This window comes from Mesoplodon mirus, assembly GCF_964341445.2.
Source record: "Mesoplodon mirus genome assembly, chromosome: 2".
In the NCBI taxonomy this organism is placed as follows: domain Eukaryota; kingdom Metazoa; phylum Chordata; class Mammalia; order Artiodactyla; family Ziphiidae; genus Mesoplodon; species Mesoplodon mirus.
The window spans coordinates 104206750-104228147 of record NC_138977.1 but is presented as its reverse complement, the minus strand read 5'-3'; the positions used below and the strand labels follow the sequence as shown (position 1 = coordinate 104228147).

The 21398-nt window shown below is 36.5% G+C and overlaps 1 protein-coding gene across 2 annotated transcripts in view; it reads left to right on the top strand.

Moving 5' to 3' along the window:
* Nucleotides 1-338: 338 nt before the first annotated feature.
* GNRHR (gonadotropin releasing hormone receptor) overlaps nt 339-21398 on the top strand; it is a gene marked incomplete at both ends in the record, with an annotated part of 30870 nt that continues 9810 nt past the window's right edge. The window contains 2 exons of one of the 2 annotated variants that reach the window (XM_082629523.1): nt 339-860; nt 14469-14688. In XM_082629523.1, the coding sequence (XP_082485649.1) occupies nt 339-860; nt 14469-14688 (742 nt within the window). The remainder of the gene's footprint in view (nt 861-14468; nt 14689-21398) is intronic. The other variant, XM_082629524.1, reaches the window with a different exon arrangement.

Sequence of the window (21398 nt, the reverse complement as noted above, 5' to 3'; positions counted from 1 at the left end):
GAATTTTAAATATAAAATTAAGTTTCAAACGTCCTTCTTCACTTAAGAAAAATGTTGTGGAAACCAGGCCATCTGCTGAGATACTACAGTTACATTTGGCCCTCAGAAAATGTTTGCTCGCTTTAGCACTCTGTTGGATTATAAGCCCACAAAACAAGTTCACCTTGATCTTTCACTTTAAATATAAAGTATCTCAGGGACAAAATTTGACATAAATATAAACCCGTAACGTTTCTCTTCAAAGAAGGCTGAAATAAAACAGGACTTTGAGTGCAATTACAATTAAAACATCAGAAGTGCCAGAAACAGAAGTTTTGAAGCTATATCAGCCGTGAAGGATGGCAAAGAGTGCCTCTCCTGAACAGAATCAAAATCACTGCTCAGCAATCAACAGCAGCATCCTGCTGACACAGGGCAACCTCCCCACACTGACCTTATCTGGAAAGATTCGAGTGACAGTTACTTTCTTCCTTTTTCTACTCTCCACAACTTTCAATGCTTCTTTCTTGTTGAAACTTCAGAAGTGGACTCAAAGGAAAGAGAAAGGGAAAAAACTCTCAAGAATGAAAGTGCTTTTAAAACATTTGACCTTAGCCAACCTGTTGGAGACTCTGATTGTCATGCCACTGGATGGAATGTGGAACATTACTGTGCAATGGTATGCTGGAGAACTCCTCTGCAAAGTCCTCAGCTATCTGAAGCTTTTCTCCATGTACGCCCCCGCCTTCGTGATGGTGGTGATCAGCCTGGACCGCTCCCTGGCCATCACGAGGCCCCTAGCTGTGAAAAGGAACAACAAGCTCGGACAGCTCATGATTGGCTTGGCCTGGCTCCTCAGTAGCATCTTTGCTGGACCACAGGTAAACCAGTATCATAAACTTTTTAGGACATGGAGATCACAGATTTCCTATATAAATTTGAATGAAGGTCTTGTCAAAGGCAGTATTGTATTATCTCTAAGAGCTTGGGCTCTGGAAGTCAGAGTATGGAATTTAATCCTGGCTCTGCTCTGTTACCTTGGGCAAATGTCTTAACCCCTCTGGGTTTCATTCCTTCATTTATAAAATGGAGGTAATGCCTACTTTATGCACCTTTTGTGATGATTAAATGAACAGTGTGTTAAAGTGTCTATCATAGTCTCTGGTACCTAGTAAATGCTCCCTGAAAATGTAGCTATTCTCAAATTTGACCTCATCCCCATTCTATTCTTCCATCTACTTTTCCTTTCACTCAGGTTGACATGGTAAATTGAGAGAATCTTTAGGAACAATGAAATTTGCATAGGTAGAAAGTATGTATAACTTGTTTTATTTGGGGCTTCTTGAGTCTTCTGTCACTGCAGCTTAGAGAGAACTATACTTGATTAGTATGTTTTTTCTGCAGTTTGCAGCTATGTGCGATTGAATAAAGAGGAAATGTGGGAAATCTCAGACTTTTGGAAATTTGAACATTTCCCTGAGGTTGACTTGAGCTTTTCTGGAGGTAGGCTAGACTGTAACAGGCTGTTAGCAAAACTATAAGACTGTTGGTTCAGGCAAGGCTCTCTCCTATAGAAAGCAGATATCTCTCCAGACTGTCTTCGTCAGAGGCAACCTGGTTGACTGACCTGCAGAATCTGCCTCTTCAACAGTCAGATCTCTGAAGAAAAGGACACATTCTTGAAAATGGCAAAGATCCTTTAATAACAGATGAACAAGTTGTCTCTATGCTTGTAAATGTACTCTATGGTGAACCCAGGGTACAAGGATGTGTCAAGAAGTAAAGTCAGAGTTTACTGTGATTCTCCAAAAACTTGTCACTACAAATGGAAATTTATCTAGACATTCTAAGCTGGCCAGGTGGCATAAAAATAAAAAACAAACAAATAAAAACTGTCACACAGGACTCACTAAATAGTGCAAGACATTAAAACCTTCTGGCAATTGTTTGAGCTGGATGGATCATTTTGATGAGGGGCTGCATAATTACTGAGTACTTCTAGGGCATCAGGGATTGTGCTGCAGAAAGGCAGAGAGGGAGAGGTGGTCTAACCTAGCTCTTCCCCTTTCCATCTCTTCCTTGCATCCCAGATTTGACTCACTAGTGTTTTGACCTGGCATCCTCCTAAGCTTCCACTCCATTCCTCCTCTCAGGCCTCTTATATAACAGGAAGCATGGCTCTTTCTTGCCAAGTGTTCACATCAGTGTTTCCTAGCTAGTTCCTCTTGTTAAGTGGCCACATCCTAACAGACGTTTTTGTCAAGGTTGCAGGAAAAGGACTGAAGATAGACTGTTAAGGTAGTTTTCCATCTAGCCTATGGATCAGGTTCACTCCAGTAAGTCTTAGGCCACAGTGAAATTTGGGGGATTCGTTGTTGTTGTTGTTGTTTCTTTTCTCCTTTTCCATCTGTGTGGTATATTTTTAAACAGAATTTTATTTTTATTTTTATTTTTTTAACATTTTTATTGGAGTATAATTGCTTTACAATGGTGTATTAGTTTCTGCTTTATAACAAAGTGAATCAGTTACACATATACATATAACTCCATATCTCCTCCCTCTTGTGTCTCCCTCCCTCCCACCCTCCCTATCCAACCCCTCTAGGTGGTCACAAAGCACCAAGCTGATCTCCCTGTGCTATGCGTCTGCTTCCCACTAGCTATCTATTTTATATTTGGTAGTGTACATATGTCCATATACACTAGAGAAATGGAAATAAAAACAAAAATAAACAAATGGGACCTAATGAAACTTAAAAGCTTTTGCACAGCAAAGGAAACCATAAACAAGACCAAAAGACAACACTCAGAATGGGAGAAAATATTTGCAAATGAAGCAACTGACAAAGGATTAATCTCCAAATTTATGAGCAGCTCATGCAGCTCAATATCAATAAAACAAACAACTCAATCCAAAAAATGGGCAGAAGACCTAAATAGACATTTCTTCAAAGAAGATATACAGATTGCCAACAAACACATGAAAGAATGCTCCCATCACTAATCATTAGAGAAATGCAAATCAAAACTACAATGAGCTCTCACCTCACACCGGTCAGAATGGCCATGATCAAAAATCTAGAAACAATAAATGCTGGAGAGGGTGTGGAGAAAAGGGATCCCTCTTGCACTGTTCGTGGGAATGTAAATTGATACAGCCACTATGGAGAACAGTATGGAGGTTCCTTAAAAAACTACAAATAGGGGCTTCCCTGGTGGCGCAGTGGTTGGGAGTCCACCTGCCGATGCAGGGGACATGAGTTCATGCCCCGGTCCAGGAAGATCCCACATGCTGCAGAGCGGATGGGCCCGTGAGCCATGGCCGCTGAGCCTGCGCGTCTGGAAAAAAAAAAAAAAAACTACAAATAGAACTACCATATGACCCAGCAATCCCACTACTGGGCATATACCCTGAGAAAACCATAATTCAAAAAAAGTCATGTACCACAATGTTCATTGCAGCTCAATTTACAATATCTAGGACACATAAGCAGAATTTTATTTTTAAAATAAAAGTTATTTATAAGATGATACCTTAATTACACTCCTGCAATATAGCCATTATTTTATTGTATAGTTCTAGTTATCTGTATTTTATTAATAAAATTGACAAGGTGGCTGCAGCAGAATGCTGGGTGTCACAGGGAACATACATAGCTATTCCCTGAAATTTTCCCTTTGCCCTTTTCCATGTGCCTTCACTTTAGCTGTTTGCCTTAAAATCTACAGTCTTCTTCTCCAGGGTAGTAAATAAAATGCAACACTTGGCATTTTTTTTATGTTTAAAAAAATAGTATTTTATTTATAATAAAATCTGTATATTTGTAACACAAAATTTTTTTTCTTTCCTTCTAGTGCATTTTCTTGCACTAGAAAGCTAGATATCTAAATTCTCCCACCAATTCCTCACTTAACATTTTTTGTATATCAGTGTGTGTTTTATTGAAGAAGAAATGGGAAAAATCAAAATGCTTTCATTTCCCTGGAAAAAAGTATATTACAATTATTCTCACAGTGACTGCATATACAAGAATTAGTTTAGCAAATATGTCACTTAAAATGAGGTTGCTTAGCAAAGACTTATGCTCTGAAATTTTCCATTTTACTTCTTTAAAGTAGGAGTGCTGTGTATTGTTCAGTTTTCTTAGAAAAGATAAACACAAGTTAGGTTCCTAACACTGAGCCGGGTACTGATGGAACAAAGAAACAGCCCTCAAAGAAAGTGTCATTCAGTTGTAGAGACAAAACTTACATAAAATGAATATAACTATGTACCAAAAAGTTTTTAAACATACTAGAAGTGTAAGAAGAGAGAGAAACATGAACAAAGTTGAATTGGTGAAGGAAGGTTTTAGGGTAAAAGAAGGATGAACTGAGTTTTTAAAGATGAATGATTTTTGGATGGAAAAAGTAAGCCAAGGATCACATATATTTCTCAGCAAAGGTTGAAAAGTGATTAAATTTCATAGGAGACTTGTTTGGCTGAAGTGAAAGACTGAGAGTTGAGAAATAGCAGGAAATTAGATTTGGTGGTTGCTGTTTTTCCTTTGACGTCATGGCACATTATTTCTTTGTCAAAAAACATTATGATTATGTATTTGTTTGCCATTGCCATTATGGTATTTGCTCTTACAACAGTGAAGACTGTTATGTTCAACTTAATATTCACAGTACACAATGAGATACCCAACAAAAATAGAAATTTTAAATGTTTGGATACTCCCGTTTCTCTCCAGATCAAGTAGACCTTTCACCTTTTACAAAAAAAAAAAAAAAAAAGAAAAAAAAGAAAAAGAAAGAAAGAAAGAAAAAAAAAAGTTTGGATAAATGAATCAATCATTGGGGGTGGAATGGATGTATATAACAGAAGACACCAATATCCAGGGGAAATTCTGAAAATAATGTGGAAGCCATATAGCCTTCATGAGTCATGTGCAAGGAGTAAAATACTTTTTTGGGTTTTTTTTTTCTTATTTCCAGTTTTATTGAGAAATAATTGCTATACATCACTGTATAAGTTTAAGGGGTACAGCATGATAGTTTGATTTACATATATTGTGAAATGATTACCACAATAGGTTCTGCTAACATCCATCATCTCATATTGATACAGTAAAAAGAAAAGAAAAAAGAAAATTTTTCTCCTTGTGATGAGAATGCTTAGGATTTACTCTCAACAACTTTTCTATACATCATACATCAGTGTTAACTGTAGCCATCATGTTGTACATTATTAAAATGATGTTTAACAAAAATGTTTTGAGAAAATTACATAAACCAAATAGAGTCGAGAGAGGCAAAGAAGACTTTTCAGGTCATCTGGTGATGAGGTGATTAGGTTGGAGGCTAGGATGGTGTTAGAGGAGGTTGATAGTATTTATGAGGGACGTTTCAACCAAAAAAACAAAGCTTGGCAACAAATTGGATTTAGGGGGGTTAGTAATAGACCAAAGTAAAATAAAGTTCCAATATTTTTAGCCAAGGAGTTTTAAAACCATTGGAATAGACAGGTAGGTTGGGAACAGAAGGGTTTGTTTGTTTGTCTGCCTGTCTATTTGTTTGAAGGGGGAGAGAAGGCAGGCTAGTAGTAAAAGAGCTATTTGGAAAGCATTTGGTAATTTGGGTTATTGATGCAGATGGAAGTCTAAACAAAAGTCTAAATAAGTCAATTTGTGATAATAACAAACACAAACCCACAATTTCACTTTCTTTTAAAGGATTCTCCCAGAGACTCTAAATAAAATATTGATGTATTAATTCAATTATTTTCATCTAAGTCTATCACAGCAATAACAGAAGAAAATGCCAAATATTTATCAGTCTTGATGTAATGAAAAGAAAATATGAACTTAATTTCGAATTGTTTAGGAATTTCATGTAATAGCCTGAGCTCAAATACATTACTCTACCTGAGAGATTTGTGTGAATATGGGCCACAGAAAATGGTAGTATTCTTCATTTTGTAAAACAAATGACCCATTTTTTATTTCAGCAACACTTTAAATTTATAAAGCACTTTGCTGAAGTTTCCTGAAAAACCGCACAGTCATAATCTTATTTGGTATTTACATTGACTCTGTGAGGTACATAAAAGCTGTGTTATTGTCCCCATTTCACATATAAAAGAACATACAAAGAGAACCTTGGAAAGCAATGTCCTTCAAGCTTTTTTGACAGTAACAGAAAGATATACATACTACATAAAGACTTTGTCTCTCTCACACACTTATAACTGAGAAAAGTTTTCATAAAATAAATATTCTACCCTGTTCCACTTCATTCTTTAATGCTGATTACAACCAACTGATGGGTACAACCCGCAGTTTGAAAAGCACTGGTTTAAAGGGATTCATTGTTTGCCCAATGCCACTTGGCCTGTTGGACTCCTGTCATTTCACTAAGTCCAGTTTATCTTTTTATTATATCTCTCTGCTCTCTCTCTGAATAAAAGAGGTTTCAACCCTGTGACTAATGTTATGTGTATTTGATGGGGAAGACAAGAGGTAGGGGGTGCTTTTTATTTCCAGACCATGGGATACACAGTGAGTACACCTCAAGCTTCACTACGCTCCACGGAGAAGCCCACTGACAAAGGCGCATCCTGTCGTGGCTAATTTACATTGAAAGGATGACTTTTATATTCATCTTTTGGTGCACATATTGATATTCTATCACTTGAGTAATTCATACCTAAGTTGAATGAAGAAATAAACTAACGAGCTAGTTGTCACATTGCTAAGAATCTAAGAATTTATGACATTTTGCTAGAGCTCAGAATGACCAAATTTCAAACTGACCACCTTGCTTTTCCACCTTTCTAATAACCTCAGAGTTCTGTGATGATTTGGGGATATATTTTCAAAAGTTTTAACATAGTGTGGCCAACATGTCATACTTTTTGCTAGTAATGGAATTTTCTTTTAAAATGGAATTCTGTGTGGAGCTTCAGTAAATGAAACAGATATAAGTGGACTTGCTCTGGTCAAATAGGGATAAAGGAGCCCCAGTCCTCTGCTTGGTCATAGTCTCTGAAGACCTCAGATCCCATTGCAAGCCTGAAAGTCAATGGGATAGTCAAAATAGCATGGATACTGGATTTAAACAAAGCTGGTTTCAGATCTCAATGCTGTCTCTTACCAGCTATCTGAGTAAATTAGTTAACTAAGTTTAAAAGGGTAACTGTAAAGAATTACAATTCCTTTGTAACTTTCAATTGTAACGAGTAAGATATATAAAACCATCCAGTACAACACTTTACACCTAAACACTCAGCGTTCATTCCTTCCTCTTTTCCTATCTTCATTATTTCCTTCATAACAGGGTTTTTGAAATCAGGAGAAAAAAATAATAGGGAAATATGAGTATGAAAATTAAATAATTATTTAAGAAACAGCAAAGAAAATTGCTTATACAAAGATTACTTTATATTTCTCAAATTATGATATTTATTCTGACTGATAAGTAAATTTGGCCAATATACTCCCTAGTCACCAACCTGTCCTACTCACTCTGAAAGCTCTATATGCCAGAGCATAATGATTCAAGTCTTGGAAGTATCATGTCTAAAAGCAGGATAAGAAACGAAGAAAGGGAGGAAGGGTGAGGAAGAAAAGGAAGGGAAAAGAAAGGGAAGGGAAGGGCAAGGGAGAGGAGAGGAGTGGAGGGGAGGCAAGGCAACAAACAGAACCTGAAAGGATATCTGATTTAAAACTGGTTGTGGTTAGGCTAGTAAGTGCATGTTAAGAAGAAAATATTTCCTGAATTAGATGTGTCCATATCTAATTAAAAATAATAAGATTTCCAATGACAGTCACCTAAGACCACAAGAACTCCAGAGCAGCAAATTATTTGCAGATAGAGTTCACATCATTAGTTTATCTGTGTTACTAGGGTGAATTACATGTTGACAGCTTTTTAATTCTATAGGTAACCCAGGCCTGCAGGGAAGACATGGTCATCCCTCAGTGTCCTGGGGAATTGGTTCCTGGATACCCTCCCTCTCCCCCCACCCCACCCCGTGGCTGCAGATAATAAATTTCCCAGATGCTCAAGTCCCTTATATAAAATGGCATATAGTATTTTCATGTAACCTACGCACATCCTCCCGTATACTTTAAATCTAGATTACTTATAATACCTAATACAGTGTAAATGCTAGGTAAATAATTGTAAATACAATGTAAGTGTTATGTAACTAGCTGCTGGAGCTTGGCAAATTCAAGTTTTGCTTTTTGGAACTTTCTGAAATTTTTTTTTCCAAATATTTTTCCATCTGCAGTTGGTTGAATCTGCAGATGTGGAACCCACAGATTTGGAGGGTCTGTTGTATATGAGCAATCCTTTATTCTTTGGTGTGAAGACATGTGGTCTGAATAAATGTGAAGGCTTGCCTGTTACACACAGAATTTACAGGGCTAGAATGCACTTCTGAACTTGACAAGCAGTTTACATTCAATAAATACTCTTTACATGTGTACAATATGCCCAAAACAGTACTGGAATATAGTAATAGCATGCTAATAGCAAAAATAACAATAATGATGATGATTTTGATAAATAACAGTTATTCAGTCCATAAATATGTGCCAGGAATGGTGCTAAATGCTTCTGTGGGGGGGGTTAAATATTTATTTATTCATTCATTCATTCATTTATTTATTTAGCTGCACCAGGTCTTAGTTGAGGCACGAGGGATCTTCTTTGCCGCCTGCGGGATCTTTAGTTGCAGCGTGCGGAATCTAGTTCGAACATGGGCTCCCTGCATTGGGAGTGCAGAGTCTTAACCACTGGACCACCAGGAAAGTCCCTCTTCTGTATTGTGTTTTTGTTTTGTCTTGTTTTGTTTTTTTCAACAATGCTGCAGGGCTTGAGGGGTCTCAGCTCCCCGAGCATGGATTGAACCCAGGCCACAGCAATGAAAGCCCAGAATCCTAACCACTAGGCCACCAGGGAACTCCCTTCTGTGTTCATTACTTCATGTCAGGCTCCCAATAACTGTATAAATTAGATACAATTATTATCTTTATTTTATTCATGAATAAACTAAGATTATGAATGCTATGTAACATGGTCAAGATTACCATCTATTAAGTGGAGGTGTCAGTACATCCAGTTAGCTCCATACCCAGAGTTTTTAATGACTACAATATATAGCACTATACAATATTGTCTATTTTCTTTCTTCCTGTAGGAGGCTTAAGAAGAAAAAGACAGGAAAATCTTAAGGTGAGACTAGATAGTTAAGTGATATCAGAGGGACCGACTTCCCTGGTGGCGCAGTGGTTAAGAATCCGCCTGTCGATGCAGGGCACAAGGTTCGATCCCTGGTCCAGGAAGATGCTACATGCCACGGAGCAACTAAGCCTATGTGCCACAACTACTGAAGCCTGTGCACCTAGAGCCCATGCTCTGCAACAGGAGAAACCACCGCAATGAGAAGCCCGCACACCACAACAAAGAGTAGCCCCTGCTCCCCACAGCTAGAGAAAAGCCTGTGTGCAGCAACGAAAACCCAAAGCAGACAATAATAAATAAATTAATTACCTTTAAAAAAACACTCTTACAAATTATAAAAAAAAAGAAGAGAGAGAGAGACATCAGAGGGACTTCCCCGGCAGTCCAGCAGTTAAGACTCTGTGCTCCCAATGCAGGGGGCACAGTTTCAATCCCTGGTCAGGGAACTAAGATCTCGCATGCCCCACCCATGGCACAGCCAAAAAAACACAGACACACACACACACACATATATCATATAGATATGATACATATTTATGTTGTGTGCCTCTAAATTTTTATTTTAATAATGATTATAATTTACATAGTGTTGTGTGCCAGGCACTACTCTAAGTGCAAGTATTCACTTGTTAATTGTCATGTCATCTGTCCTAGAGGCAGATACTATTAATATCTCCCTTTTATAGATGAGAGGAACCTGAGCACATCTTCTAATGTTAATCACCTTTGGAAAAGATTAGGTCATGTTGTCACTAGTGTGGGTAAGGTGAAGGTTAAAAATAATATGCTATGAGGAATAGCATCTGCAAGGACTGTAAATATGGAACACAGATTGCTATTGTTGAGGGCAAAATAAAACAAACATTGATGAGAACTGGGGCCAGGCATGAGAGTAAAAAAACATAAAGAAATTTAAAAAATATGATCCAAGGACAAAAGAACCACAGGAAGTAAAGTGGATCCTTATATTAATCATTCAAATGAACATGGCCTTAGAGCTGAAAATAAACGGAACAAGCCTAAAACAAATTAATTTATGGACAAGTAAGATTCTGAATTTTCATAACACTATACCTCTCCTTTGAAACTTATCACAGTCTATCTTGTATTACAGGTGTCACATACATGCTATATCTCCTCTACCAAAAATTTAATTCCCTGATGGCAGGATATATGTAGGTCATCTTTTACAACAGAGTGTGCCTAGTATAGTTTTTTGACCAAGGAGTTGCTTTAAAAACTAGCATTTGTGGGCCTCCCTGGTGGCGCAGTGGTTGAGAGTCCGCCTGCCGATGCAGGGGATGCGGGTTCGTGCCCCGGTCTGGGAGGATCCCATATGCTGCGGAGCGGCTGGGCCCGTGAGCCATGGCCGCTGGGCCTGCGCGTCCGGAGCCTGTGCTCCGCAACGGGAGAGGCCACAACAGTGAGAGGCCCGCATACCGCAAAAAGAAAAAAAAAAACAAAACAAAACAAAACTAGCATTTGTTACATAAATAAAGATGACAACCAAATTCAAGTCATAGTACTATAAAGTCAATTTTATTGAAAGTTTCATCGTTATAACTTAAAAACATGAAATATTAAAGTGAAAATGTGACCCAGTGCAGAGCAGAAAATCAAATTCGGGTCATCTGTTCCAAGGCTGATTGGGGAGGTAGAGAGAAAAAGATTTTTAAGAAATATAGGACTCCCGGATTCTATGCAAAGGGACCCTTCCAAGGATTTCAACTCACAACACCTGTTGAGTCAATTTCAAACTGAACTTTAAATAAGGTCAGTTTGCAAAGAAGTATGGAAAAACTGAAAGGGTCACTTTGTGATGTGGAAAAAGTTGGTCTGGATCATAAAATAGAATTAGCTGAATGTATGTCTTTTCGACTTTAAGATAGATAATATGATCATTGGCGCCCTCTAGTGGATTGATTTTAAAATTCTTTTTTGCCTTAGACGCTGAAAAGATCTGAAACTGAAAATCAACATTTTAACTACAAATAAAAGAAATAGGTTTATATTTTGTATTATACTTACTTACATTTTATTACATTTGTATATATTTTATTATATTTATATTTTACATTCAGTAAAATTTTTCTACTCTACAAGCAAAGAGGAAAAACAGTATTTTTTTAAGGCATCATCTACTCTCACTCTACCCCTCCCAAAAAGGAAAGAAATTCTGGGCCTATTAAGTTAATTAAATGTAATTTAAATTTACTAATTTAATCAAAACTAATGAAAATGTATACTCTCCCTCATTTGCTTAAAAGAAAAAATCCTGTAACATTTTTACTTGAATTAACTTGCTATCAGTTTTAAAGTGCTTGGCACTCTTTTCATTTTAATGTTTCATGGTAAAATGAAGTTTTTCAGGAGAAAATCTTGGAAATGACGAAGTAAGAAATGTGCTTGACGGATGGGGAAAGGATAAATAAATGTCCACTAGAACTTGTTTTTGAAAACCACTTGCAACGTTTCCTTAATAGTTAACTCAACTTGTTCTTTTTTTAACATAATTTCACACTTAGAGAAAGGTTGCAAGAATCATACAAAGATTTCTAGGATACCTTTCCCTTGGATTCCCCAAATATTAACATTTTACTACATTTGTTTATTTGCCTTATTCTCTCTCTTGTATGCATTTTTTTTCTGGATTGTTTAAAAGTAAGTTCAGACATGACCTCCCTTTCAATACTTCATTGTGTTTTTTCTAGCACATAACCACAGTACTAATTATCAAAATCAGGAAATTATCACTAATACAGTGCTATTTTTTATCTATATACCTTATCCATATTTCACTCGCTGTCTTAATAATATCCCTTTCAGCAAAAGAAAATCCAAGATTATGCGAGGGATTCAGTTGCCATGTCTTTTTAGTCTCCTTTAAACTGAAACCATTCCTTGGTCTTCCTTTGAATTTCATGCTGCTGACATTTTTGAAGAGTGCAGGCCAATTATTTTGTAGAATGCCCCTCAATTTGAGTTTGTCTGATGTTTGCTCGTGGGTAGATTCAGGTTATGCACTTGTCGACTGAAAAAAAATGTATAACCTAAAAGTTGAGAATTATGTTTTATTCAGTAGATTTTCTGAGGACGTAAGCCCAGAAGACAGCCTCTCAGATAACTCGGAGGGACTGTTCCAAGAAGCAAGGGAGGAGCCAGTATGTATAGGTTTTTTTGCAACAAAAAACAGGTAGATTATTGTTAATTAAAGAACATCAAAAGATTATTGTTAATTAAAGAAAAATGATACATCTCAAGTTAATGAATTTAGCACTTTTCTAAGTATGGGAAGGTGCAAGAGTCCAGACTTATTGAAATAATCCCTTTGAAATGCACCTTAACTATCTAGAGCCAGTATCCTGCCTTTTTCCATCCTGAATGCCCTCAGTGTGCACAGTCAGGGGTGGCTGCAGGGGCTATGGCTTGATGGCCACAACATCCTTTATTTACTGGTATGGTAGGTGACATTCTTAATCCACACACTTTTAGCAAAAAATACCTAAGAGGTGACACTTTCTTCGCAGCACATTATAGAAGGAAGCAGAAGCTGTCGATTGGTCCCATTATTGGCAATGTTAATTATTTGGTTATTTCTCGACTAGTAAAGTTATTATTTTATAATAACGTTATAATGACATGTGTCCTGCAGGTAGGTACTTTGAGATGATAAAATAAACTACTCTCCTCAAACTTACACCTATATTTTTACCATCCATTGGTGATTCTTGCCTGAATCAATTATTATTATAGTGATTACAAAATGGTAATCACTACTTCCACTATACCTTTTACATTTATTAATTGACTTTCTACAGTAAAGAGCTTTTTCCTCTCCCCATTTATTTGTCGTTGTTGGTTTGTAATTTATATCAGCATGGAGTCATGGTTTCTTTCTTTATTAGATAGTTTATCATTCTTTTCTATCAGTATTTGTTTGTTTTCATGCTAAACTATCCCAGATTTGGCCAACAGAAGCTCTTTCAACCTGGTGCCTGAACATTTTTCACATGCTCCATCATTCTTTGGGCATTTCCTGACTTTTGAGCACAACAGCTGTTCCAAGGACATATTGTACTTTGCTTTCCCCAGCATTGAGCTCACCAATTTCTCCACTTAGGTCTGGTTCCTTTTGGTAGAGAATGATACTTAGAAAACAAGATCTGGGTGCTGGAGTGCTGGGTGTGCTCATTGCTACTCGAATGTCATGATTCCTAGGCTCTCTGCACAGGCAGAGCGGGAATAAATGTATTTATGTGTACACACGCGCACACACACACACACACACGCATAAATTACCCTTACTCTTTTTTTACAATTGTACAGCACCTCATTGTGTGGCCAACCGTAGTTTATTCAGTTACTATTCAATGAATTGTTATTTAGATTATTTTCAATGTTTTTCAATTATAAGCAATGCATCAATGGATAATCTTGTGCATATGTATTTTCATATAATGGAAGTAGGGGTGTATCTTTGGGGTAAATTCCTGAATGTCAGACTGCTAAGTCAAGGTAAATGCATATATAGTTATGCTAGTTATTGCCAAATTCCCCTCCGTAATGGTTGTACCAATTTGCATGTCCATTAGCAATGTATGAGTCCCTGTTTCCCTACAGCCTTGCCATGAAAGTGTGCTATTTTTTTTAATTTTGCCAATCTTGATAGTAGAAGATGGCATATCATTGTAGCCTTAATTGGTTGGCACTGCTCTCATAAGTGAGGTTGAACGTCTTTTCATATGATTAAGGGCCACTGTTATATCTTTTCTGTGAACTGTCTGTTCATGTTTTATGACCATTTTAATGAGATTTTGTGTCTCAAAAATAAAATTTAAATTTGTATTTTGAGGGCATATTCTAAATACCAGACACAGTTTTATGTGCTGAGGATATAACAATAAAATGACTTGCAAAATCACTTGCAAACAGTTTACTCAGCATAATAGGATCTGAAATTGAAATACAAACAAGGTTTAAATCTTTGGTTGATGATTGTGCTGCAAGGTTGAAATAATTGCAAAAGAAATCCAAAATCCTACAGATCCATTCACATTACCCAAACATATTTTAAGTAAAAATCCACTTATAACTTTTTATAGAAATGCCAAAAGAATATCAAGATGCTTAGCAGTTGCTTTGGGCAACAACATGTTAGAAGGCTAGCAGAATACAGAAGAGAAAACTTTCAAGAAAACTTGCAAATACTGTTTGAAAATAAGCAACATCACTTTTTTTAAAATTTTCTCATACAGTTATACATCTTCAGGATGATCCATTTAGCAGATGACTCTGGACAGACAGAAGGTTTCTCTCAATGTGTAACACACTGCAGTTTTCCACAATGGTGGCATCAAGCCTTTTATAACTTTTTCACCTTCACCTGCCTCTTCATCATCCCTCTTCTCATCATGTTGATCTGCAATGCAAAAATCATCTTCACCCTGACAAGCGTCCTTCATCAGGATCCCCACAGTATGTATTCCTTAGATTTGGTGTTAATTGGGGGTAGACAGCTTCTAACAGCAATACTCAAAGCACAGAAGCAGAGTGGCACTTACGATGTGCTAGATACTGTTCTAAGCAGTTTACGTATATTAATTCACTCTTTTAATATTCAGAATCAACCCATGAGGCAATACTTTTATTATCCCCAATTTAGAGATGAGGTAATTTAATACTCCCAATATTATAAATTCACAGCATGAAATTAAAAATGAAAGGACAGTTACTCCAATAACCCAATAGAAGCATTGGCAACTTGTTCCTGCTGGTCCATCACAAAGCTCTATCAAACACCTAATGTCTAGAATGTAGCAAAGTACAACTCATTAAATGGTAGCCAATAGACTTGTTAAAGTTAAGCTTTTCTGTATCACATTCAAATCTCCTGTACCCACAAAATGTATCCACACACTATGCACATTTGTGTGTTGAGTATGCGAACTTGAACGTGTAATTGACTATTTCATCTTTAACGTCACAGATGCAGTTGTGCCTTTTTGCTTTAAGAATATGGTGCATTCTCAAATACTAAAATTTATGAATTTTTAAAATTTTATATTGTAGTATAGTTGATTAACAATGCTGTGTTAGTTTCAGATGTACAGCAAAGTGATTCAGTTATACATATACATGTATCTATTCTTTTTCAAATTCTTTTCCCATTTAGGTTATTACAGAGTATTGAGCACAGTTCCCTGTGCTATATAGCAGGTCCTTGTTGGTTATCTTTTTTTTTTTTTAATGGGGTATAGTTGCTTTACAATGTTGTGTTAATTTCTGCTGTACAGTGAAGTGAATCACTGATATGTATACATATATCCTCTCTTTTTTGGATTTCCTTCCCATTTAGGATACCACAGAGCATTGAGTAGAGTTCCCTGTGTTACACAGCAGGTTCTCATTAGTTATCTATTTTATACATATTAGTGTATATATGTCAATCCCAGTCTCCCAATTCATTTCACCTTGGTGTCCATACATTTCTTCTGTACAGCTGGGTCTCTATTTCTGCTTTGCAAATAGGTTCATCTGCACCATCTTTCTAGATTCCACATATATGTATTAATATACAATATTTGTTTTTCTTTTCCTGACTTACTTCACTCTGTATGACAGTCTCTAGGTCCATCCACATCTCTGCAAATGACCCAATTTCATTCCTTTTTATGGCTGTGTAATATTCAATTTTATATATATATATATATATATATATATATATATATATATATATATATATATATATATACTACATCTTCTTTATCCATTCATCTATCAATGGACATTTAGGTTGCTTTCATGTCCTGGCTATTATAAATAGTGCTGCAATAAACATTGGGGTGCTTGTGTCTTTTTAAATTATGGCTTTCTCAGGGTATATGCCCAGTAGTGGGATTGCTGGGTTGCATGGTAGTTCTATTTTTAATTTTTAAGGAACCTCCACTGTTCTCCATAGTGGCTCTATCAAATTGCATTCCCACCAATAGTGCAAGGGGGGTCCCTTTTCTCCACACCCTCTCCAGCATTTATTGTTTGTAGATTTTTTTGATGATGGCAATTCTGACCAATGTGAGGTGATACCTCATTGTAGTTTTGATTAGCATTTCTCTAATAATTAGTGATATTGAGCATCTTTTTCATGTGCCTCTTGGTCATCTGTATGTCTTCTTTCTTTGGAGAAGTGTCTGTTTGGGTCTTCCTCTTATTTTTGGATTGGGTTGTGTTTTTTTTGATATTGAGCTGCATGAGCTGTTTGTATATTTTGGAGATTAATCCCTTGTCAGTTGCTTCATTTGCAAATATTTTTTTCCCATTCTGAGGGTTGTCTTTTGGTCTTGTCTATGGTTTCCTTTGCTGGGCAAAAGCTTTTAAGTTTCATTAGGTCCCATTTGTATATTTGTGTTTTTATTTTCATTACTCTAGGAGGTGAGCCAAAAAAGAACTTGCTGTAATTTATGTCAAAGAGTGTTCTTCCTAATTTTCCTCTAAGAGTTTTATATTGTTCAGTCACATTTAGGTCTTTAATCCATTTGAGTTTATTTTTGTGTATGGTGTTAGGGAATATCTATTTTAAATATAGCAGTGTGTACATGTCAATCCTAAACTCCCAATCTATCCCTTCCCCCTACCCTTCCACTATGATAACCATAAGGTTGTTCTCTAAGTTTGTGAGTCTGTTTCTGTTTTGTAAATAACTTCAATTGTTTCAGGTTTTTTTAGAATCCACATATAAGCGATATCATATGATATTTGTCTTTCTCTGTCTGACCTACTTCACTTAGTATGATCATCTCCACGGCCATCCATGTTGCTGCAAATGGCATTATTTTATTTTTTTAATGGCTAATATTCCATTGTACATATGTACCACATCTTCTTCATCCATTCATCTGTTGATGGACATTTAGGTAGCTTCCATGTCTTGGCTATTGTAAACAGCGCTGCAATGAATATCGGGGTGCATGTATCCTTTTGAACCATGTTTTTCTCTGGATATATGCCCAGGAATGGGATTGCTGGATCATATGGTAGCTATATTTTTAGTTTCTCAAGGAACCTCCATACTGTTCTCCATAGTGGCTATACCAATTTACATTCCCACTAACAGTGTAGGAGGGTTCCCTTTTCTCTACACCCTCTCCAGCATTTATTATTTGTAGACTGTTTGATGATGGCCATTCTGACTGCTGTGAGGTGATATCTCATTGTAGTTCTGATTTGCAGTTCTCTAATAATTAGCCATGTTGAGCATCTTTTCATGTGCCTCATGGCCATCTGTATGTCTTCTTTGGAGAAATGTTTATTTACATATTCTGACAATTTTGTGAGGGGTCATTTGGTTTTTTGATGTTGAGCCACATGAGCTGCTTGTAAATTTTAGAGATTAATCCCTTGTCGGTTGCATCATTTGCAAATATTTTCTCTCATTCTGAGGGGTGTCTTTTCATTTTGTTTATGGTTTCCTTTGCTATGCAAAGGCTTTTGAGTTATTTAGGTCCCATTTGGTTATTTTGTTTTTATTTACATTACTCTAGGAGATGGACAGAAAAAGATATTGCTGTGATTTATGTAAAAGAGTGTTCTGCCTATGTTTTCCTCTAGGAGTTTTATAGTATCTGGTCTTACATTTAGGTATGTAATCCATTTTTAGCTTATTTTTGTGTATAGTGTTAGAGAATGTTCTGAGTTCATTCTTTTACATGTGGCTGTCCAATTTTCCCAGCACCACTTATTGAAGAGACTAACTTTTCTCCACTGTATACTCTTGCCTCCTTTGTCATAGATTAACTGACCAAAGGTGTGTGGGTTTATTTTTGGCCTTTCTATCCTGTTCCATTGATCTATATGTCTGTTTTTGTTTCCGTACCAGGTTTTGATTACTGAACCTTTGTAGTATAGTCTGTAGTCAGGGAGCCTGATTCCTCCAGCTCTGTTTTTCTTTCTCAAGATTGCTTTGGTTATTCAGGGTATTTTTGTTTTCCATACAAATTAAAAATTTTTTTGTTCTAGTTCTGTGAAAAATGCCATTGGTAAATTGATAGGGATTGCACTGAATCTGTAGATTGCCTTGGGTGGTATAGTCATTTTGACAATACTGATTCTTCCAGTCCAAGAACAAAGTATATCTGTCCATCTATTTGTGTCGTCTTTGATTCGTTTCAGCAGCATCTACTAGCTTTCAGAGTACAGTTTTTTTGCCTCTTTAGGTAGGTTTATTCCTAGGTATTTTATTCTTTTTTATGCTATGGTAAATGGGAATGTTTCTTTAATTTCTTTCTGAAATTTCATTGTTCGTTGATGGAAATGTAACAGATTTCCTTGTATTAATTTTTTTTAACATCTTTATTAGAGTATAATTGCTTTACATTGGTGTGTTTCTGCTGTATAACAAAGTGAATCAGTTATACATATACACATCTCCCCATATTTCCTCCCTCTTGCGTCTCCCTCCCACCCTCCCAATCCCACCACTCTAGGTGGTCAAAAAGCACCGAGCAGATATCCCTGTGCTATGCAGCTGATTCCCACTAGCTAACTATTTTACATTTAGTAGCATGTATATGTCCATGCCACTCTCTCACTTCATCCCAGCTTACCCTTCCCACACCCCATGTCCTCAAGTCCATTCTCTACATCTTCATCTTTATTCCTGTCCTACCCTTAGGTTCATCAGGATCATTTTTTTCTTAGATTCCATATATATGTGTTAGCATACGGTATTTGTCTTTCTCTTTCTGACTGACTTCACTCTGTATGACAGACTCTAGGTCTATCCACCTCATTACAAATAGCTCAATTTCGTTTCTTTTTATGGCTGAGTAATATTCCATTGTATATATGTGCCACATCTTCTTTATCCATTCATCCGATGATGGACATTTAGATTGTTTCCATATCCGGGCTATTGTGAATAGAGCTGCAATGAACATTTTGGTACATGCCTCTTTTTGAATTATGGTTTTCTCAGGGTATATGCCTAGTAGTGGGATTGCTGGGTCATATGGTAGTTCTATTTGTAGTTTTTTAAGGAACCTCCATACTGTTCTCCATAGTGGCTGTACCAATTCACATTCCCACCAGCAGTGCAAGAGTGTTCCCTCTTCTCCACACCCTCTCCAGCATTTATTGTTTGTAGATTTTTTGATGATGGCCATTCTGACTGCTGTGAGGTGATACCTCATTGTAGTTTTGATTTACATTTCTCTAATGATTGGTGATGTTGAGCATCCTTTCATGTGTTTGTTGGCAATCCGTATATCTTCTTTGAAGAAATGTCTATTTAGGTCTTCTGCCCATTTTTGGATTGGGTTGTTTGTTTAATTGATATAGAGCTGCTTGAGCTGCTTGTAAATTTTGGAGATTAATCCTTTGTCAGTTGCTTCATTTGTAAATATTTTCTCCAATTCTGAGGGTTGTCTTTTTGTATTGTTTATGGTTTCCTTTGCTGGGCAAAAGCTTTTAAGTTCCATTAGGTCCCATTAGTTTATTTTTGTTTTTATTTCCATTACTCTAGGAGGTGGATCCAAAAAGATATTGCTGTGATTTATGTCAAACAATGTTCTTCCTATGTTTTCCTCTAAGAGTTTTACAGTGTCAGGTCTTACATTTAGGTCTCTAATCCATTTTGAGTTTATTTTTGTGTATGGTGTTAAGGAGTGTTCTAATGTTATTCTTTTACATATAGCTGTCCAGTTCTCCCAGCATCACTTATCGAAGAGACTGTCTTTTCTCCATTGTATATCCTTGCCTCCTTTGTCATAGATTAGGTGACCATAGGTGTGTGGGTTTATCTCTGGGCTTTCTAACCTTTTCCATTGATCTATATTTCTGTTTTTGTGCCAATACCATATTGTCTTGATTACTGTAGCTTTGTAGTAAAGTCTGGAGTCAGGGAGTCTGATTCCTCCACCTCCACTTTTTTCCCTCAAGACTGCTTTGGCTATTCGGGGTCTTTTGTGTCTCCATACAAATTGTGAAATTTTTTGTTCTTGTTCTGTGAAAAATGCCATTGGTAGTTTCATAGGGATGGCATTGAATCTGTAGATTGCTTTGGATGGTATAGTCATTTTCACAATATTGATTCTTCTAATCCAAGAACATGGTATATCTCTCCATCTGTTTGTATCATCTGTAATTTCTTTCATCAATATCTTATAGTTTTCTGCATAAAGGTCTTCTGTCTCCTTAGGTAGGCTTATTCCTAGGTATTTTATTATTTTTGTTGCAATGGTAAAGAGAAATGTTTCCTTAATTTCTCTCAGATTTTTCATCATTAAAGTATAGGAATGCAAGATACTTCTATGCATTAAATTTGTATCCTGCTACTTTACCAAGTTCATTGATTAGCTCTAGTAGTTTTCTGGTAGCATCTTTAGGATTCTTTATGTAAAGTATCATGTCATCTGCAAACAGTTACACCTTTACTTCTTCTTTTCCAATTTGGATTACTTCTATTTCTTTTTCTTCTCTAATTGCTGTGGCTAAAACTTCCAAAACTATGTTGAATAAAGTGGTGAGAGTGGACCACCTTGTTTTGTTCCTGATCTTAGAGGAAATGGTTTCAGTTTTTCACCATTGAGGAGGATGTTGGCTGTGGGTTTTTCATATATGGCCTTTATTATGTTGAGGTAAGTACCCTCGATGCCTACTTTCTGGAGGGTTTTTATCATAAATGGGTGTTGAATTTTGTTGAAAGCTTTTTCTGCATCTACTGAGATGATCATATGGTTTTTCTCCTTCAACTTGTTAATATGGTGTATCACATTGATTGATTTGCATATATTGAAGAATCCTTGCATTCCTGGGATAAACCCCACTTGATCATGGTGTATGATCCTTATAATGTGCTGTTGGATTCTGTTTGCTAGTATTTTGTTAAGGATCTTTGCTCTATGTTCATCAGGGATATTGGCCTGTAGTTTTCTTTCTTTGTGACATCTTCGTCTGGTTTTGGTATCAGGGTGATGGTGGCCTTGTAGAATGAGTTTGGGAGTGTTTCTCCTTCTGCTATATCTTGGAAGAGTTTGAGAAGGATAGGTGTTAGCTCTTCTCTAAATGTTTATAGAATTCTCCTGTGAAGCCATCTGGTCCTGGGCTTTTGTTTGGTAGATTTTTAATCACAGTCTCAATTTCCAGGCTTGTGATTGGTTTGTTTATATTTTCTATTTCTTCCTGTAGCAGTC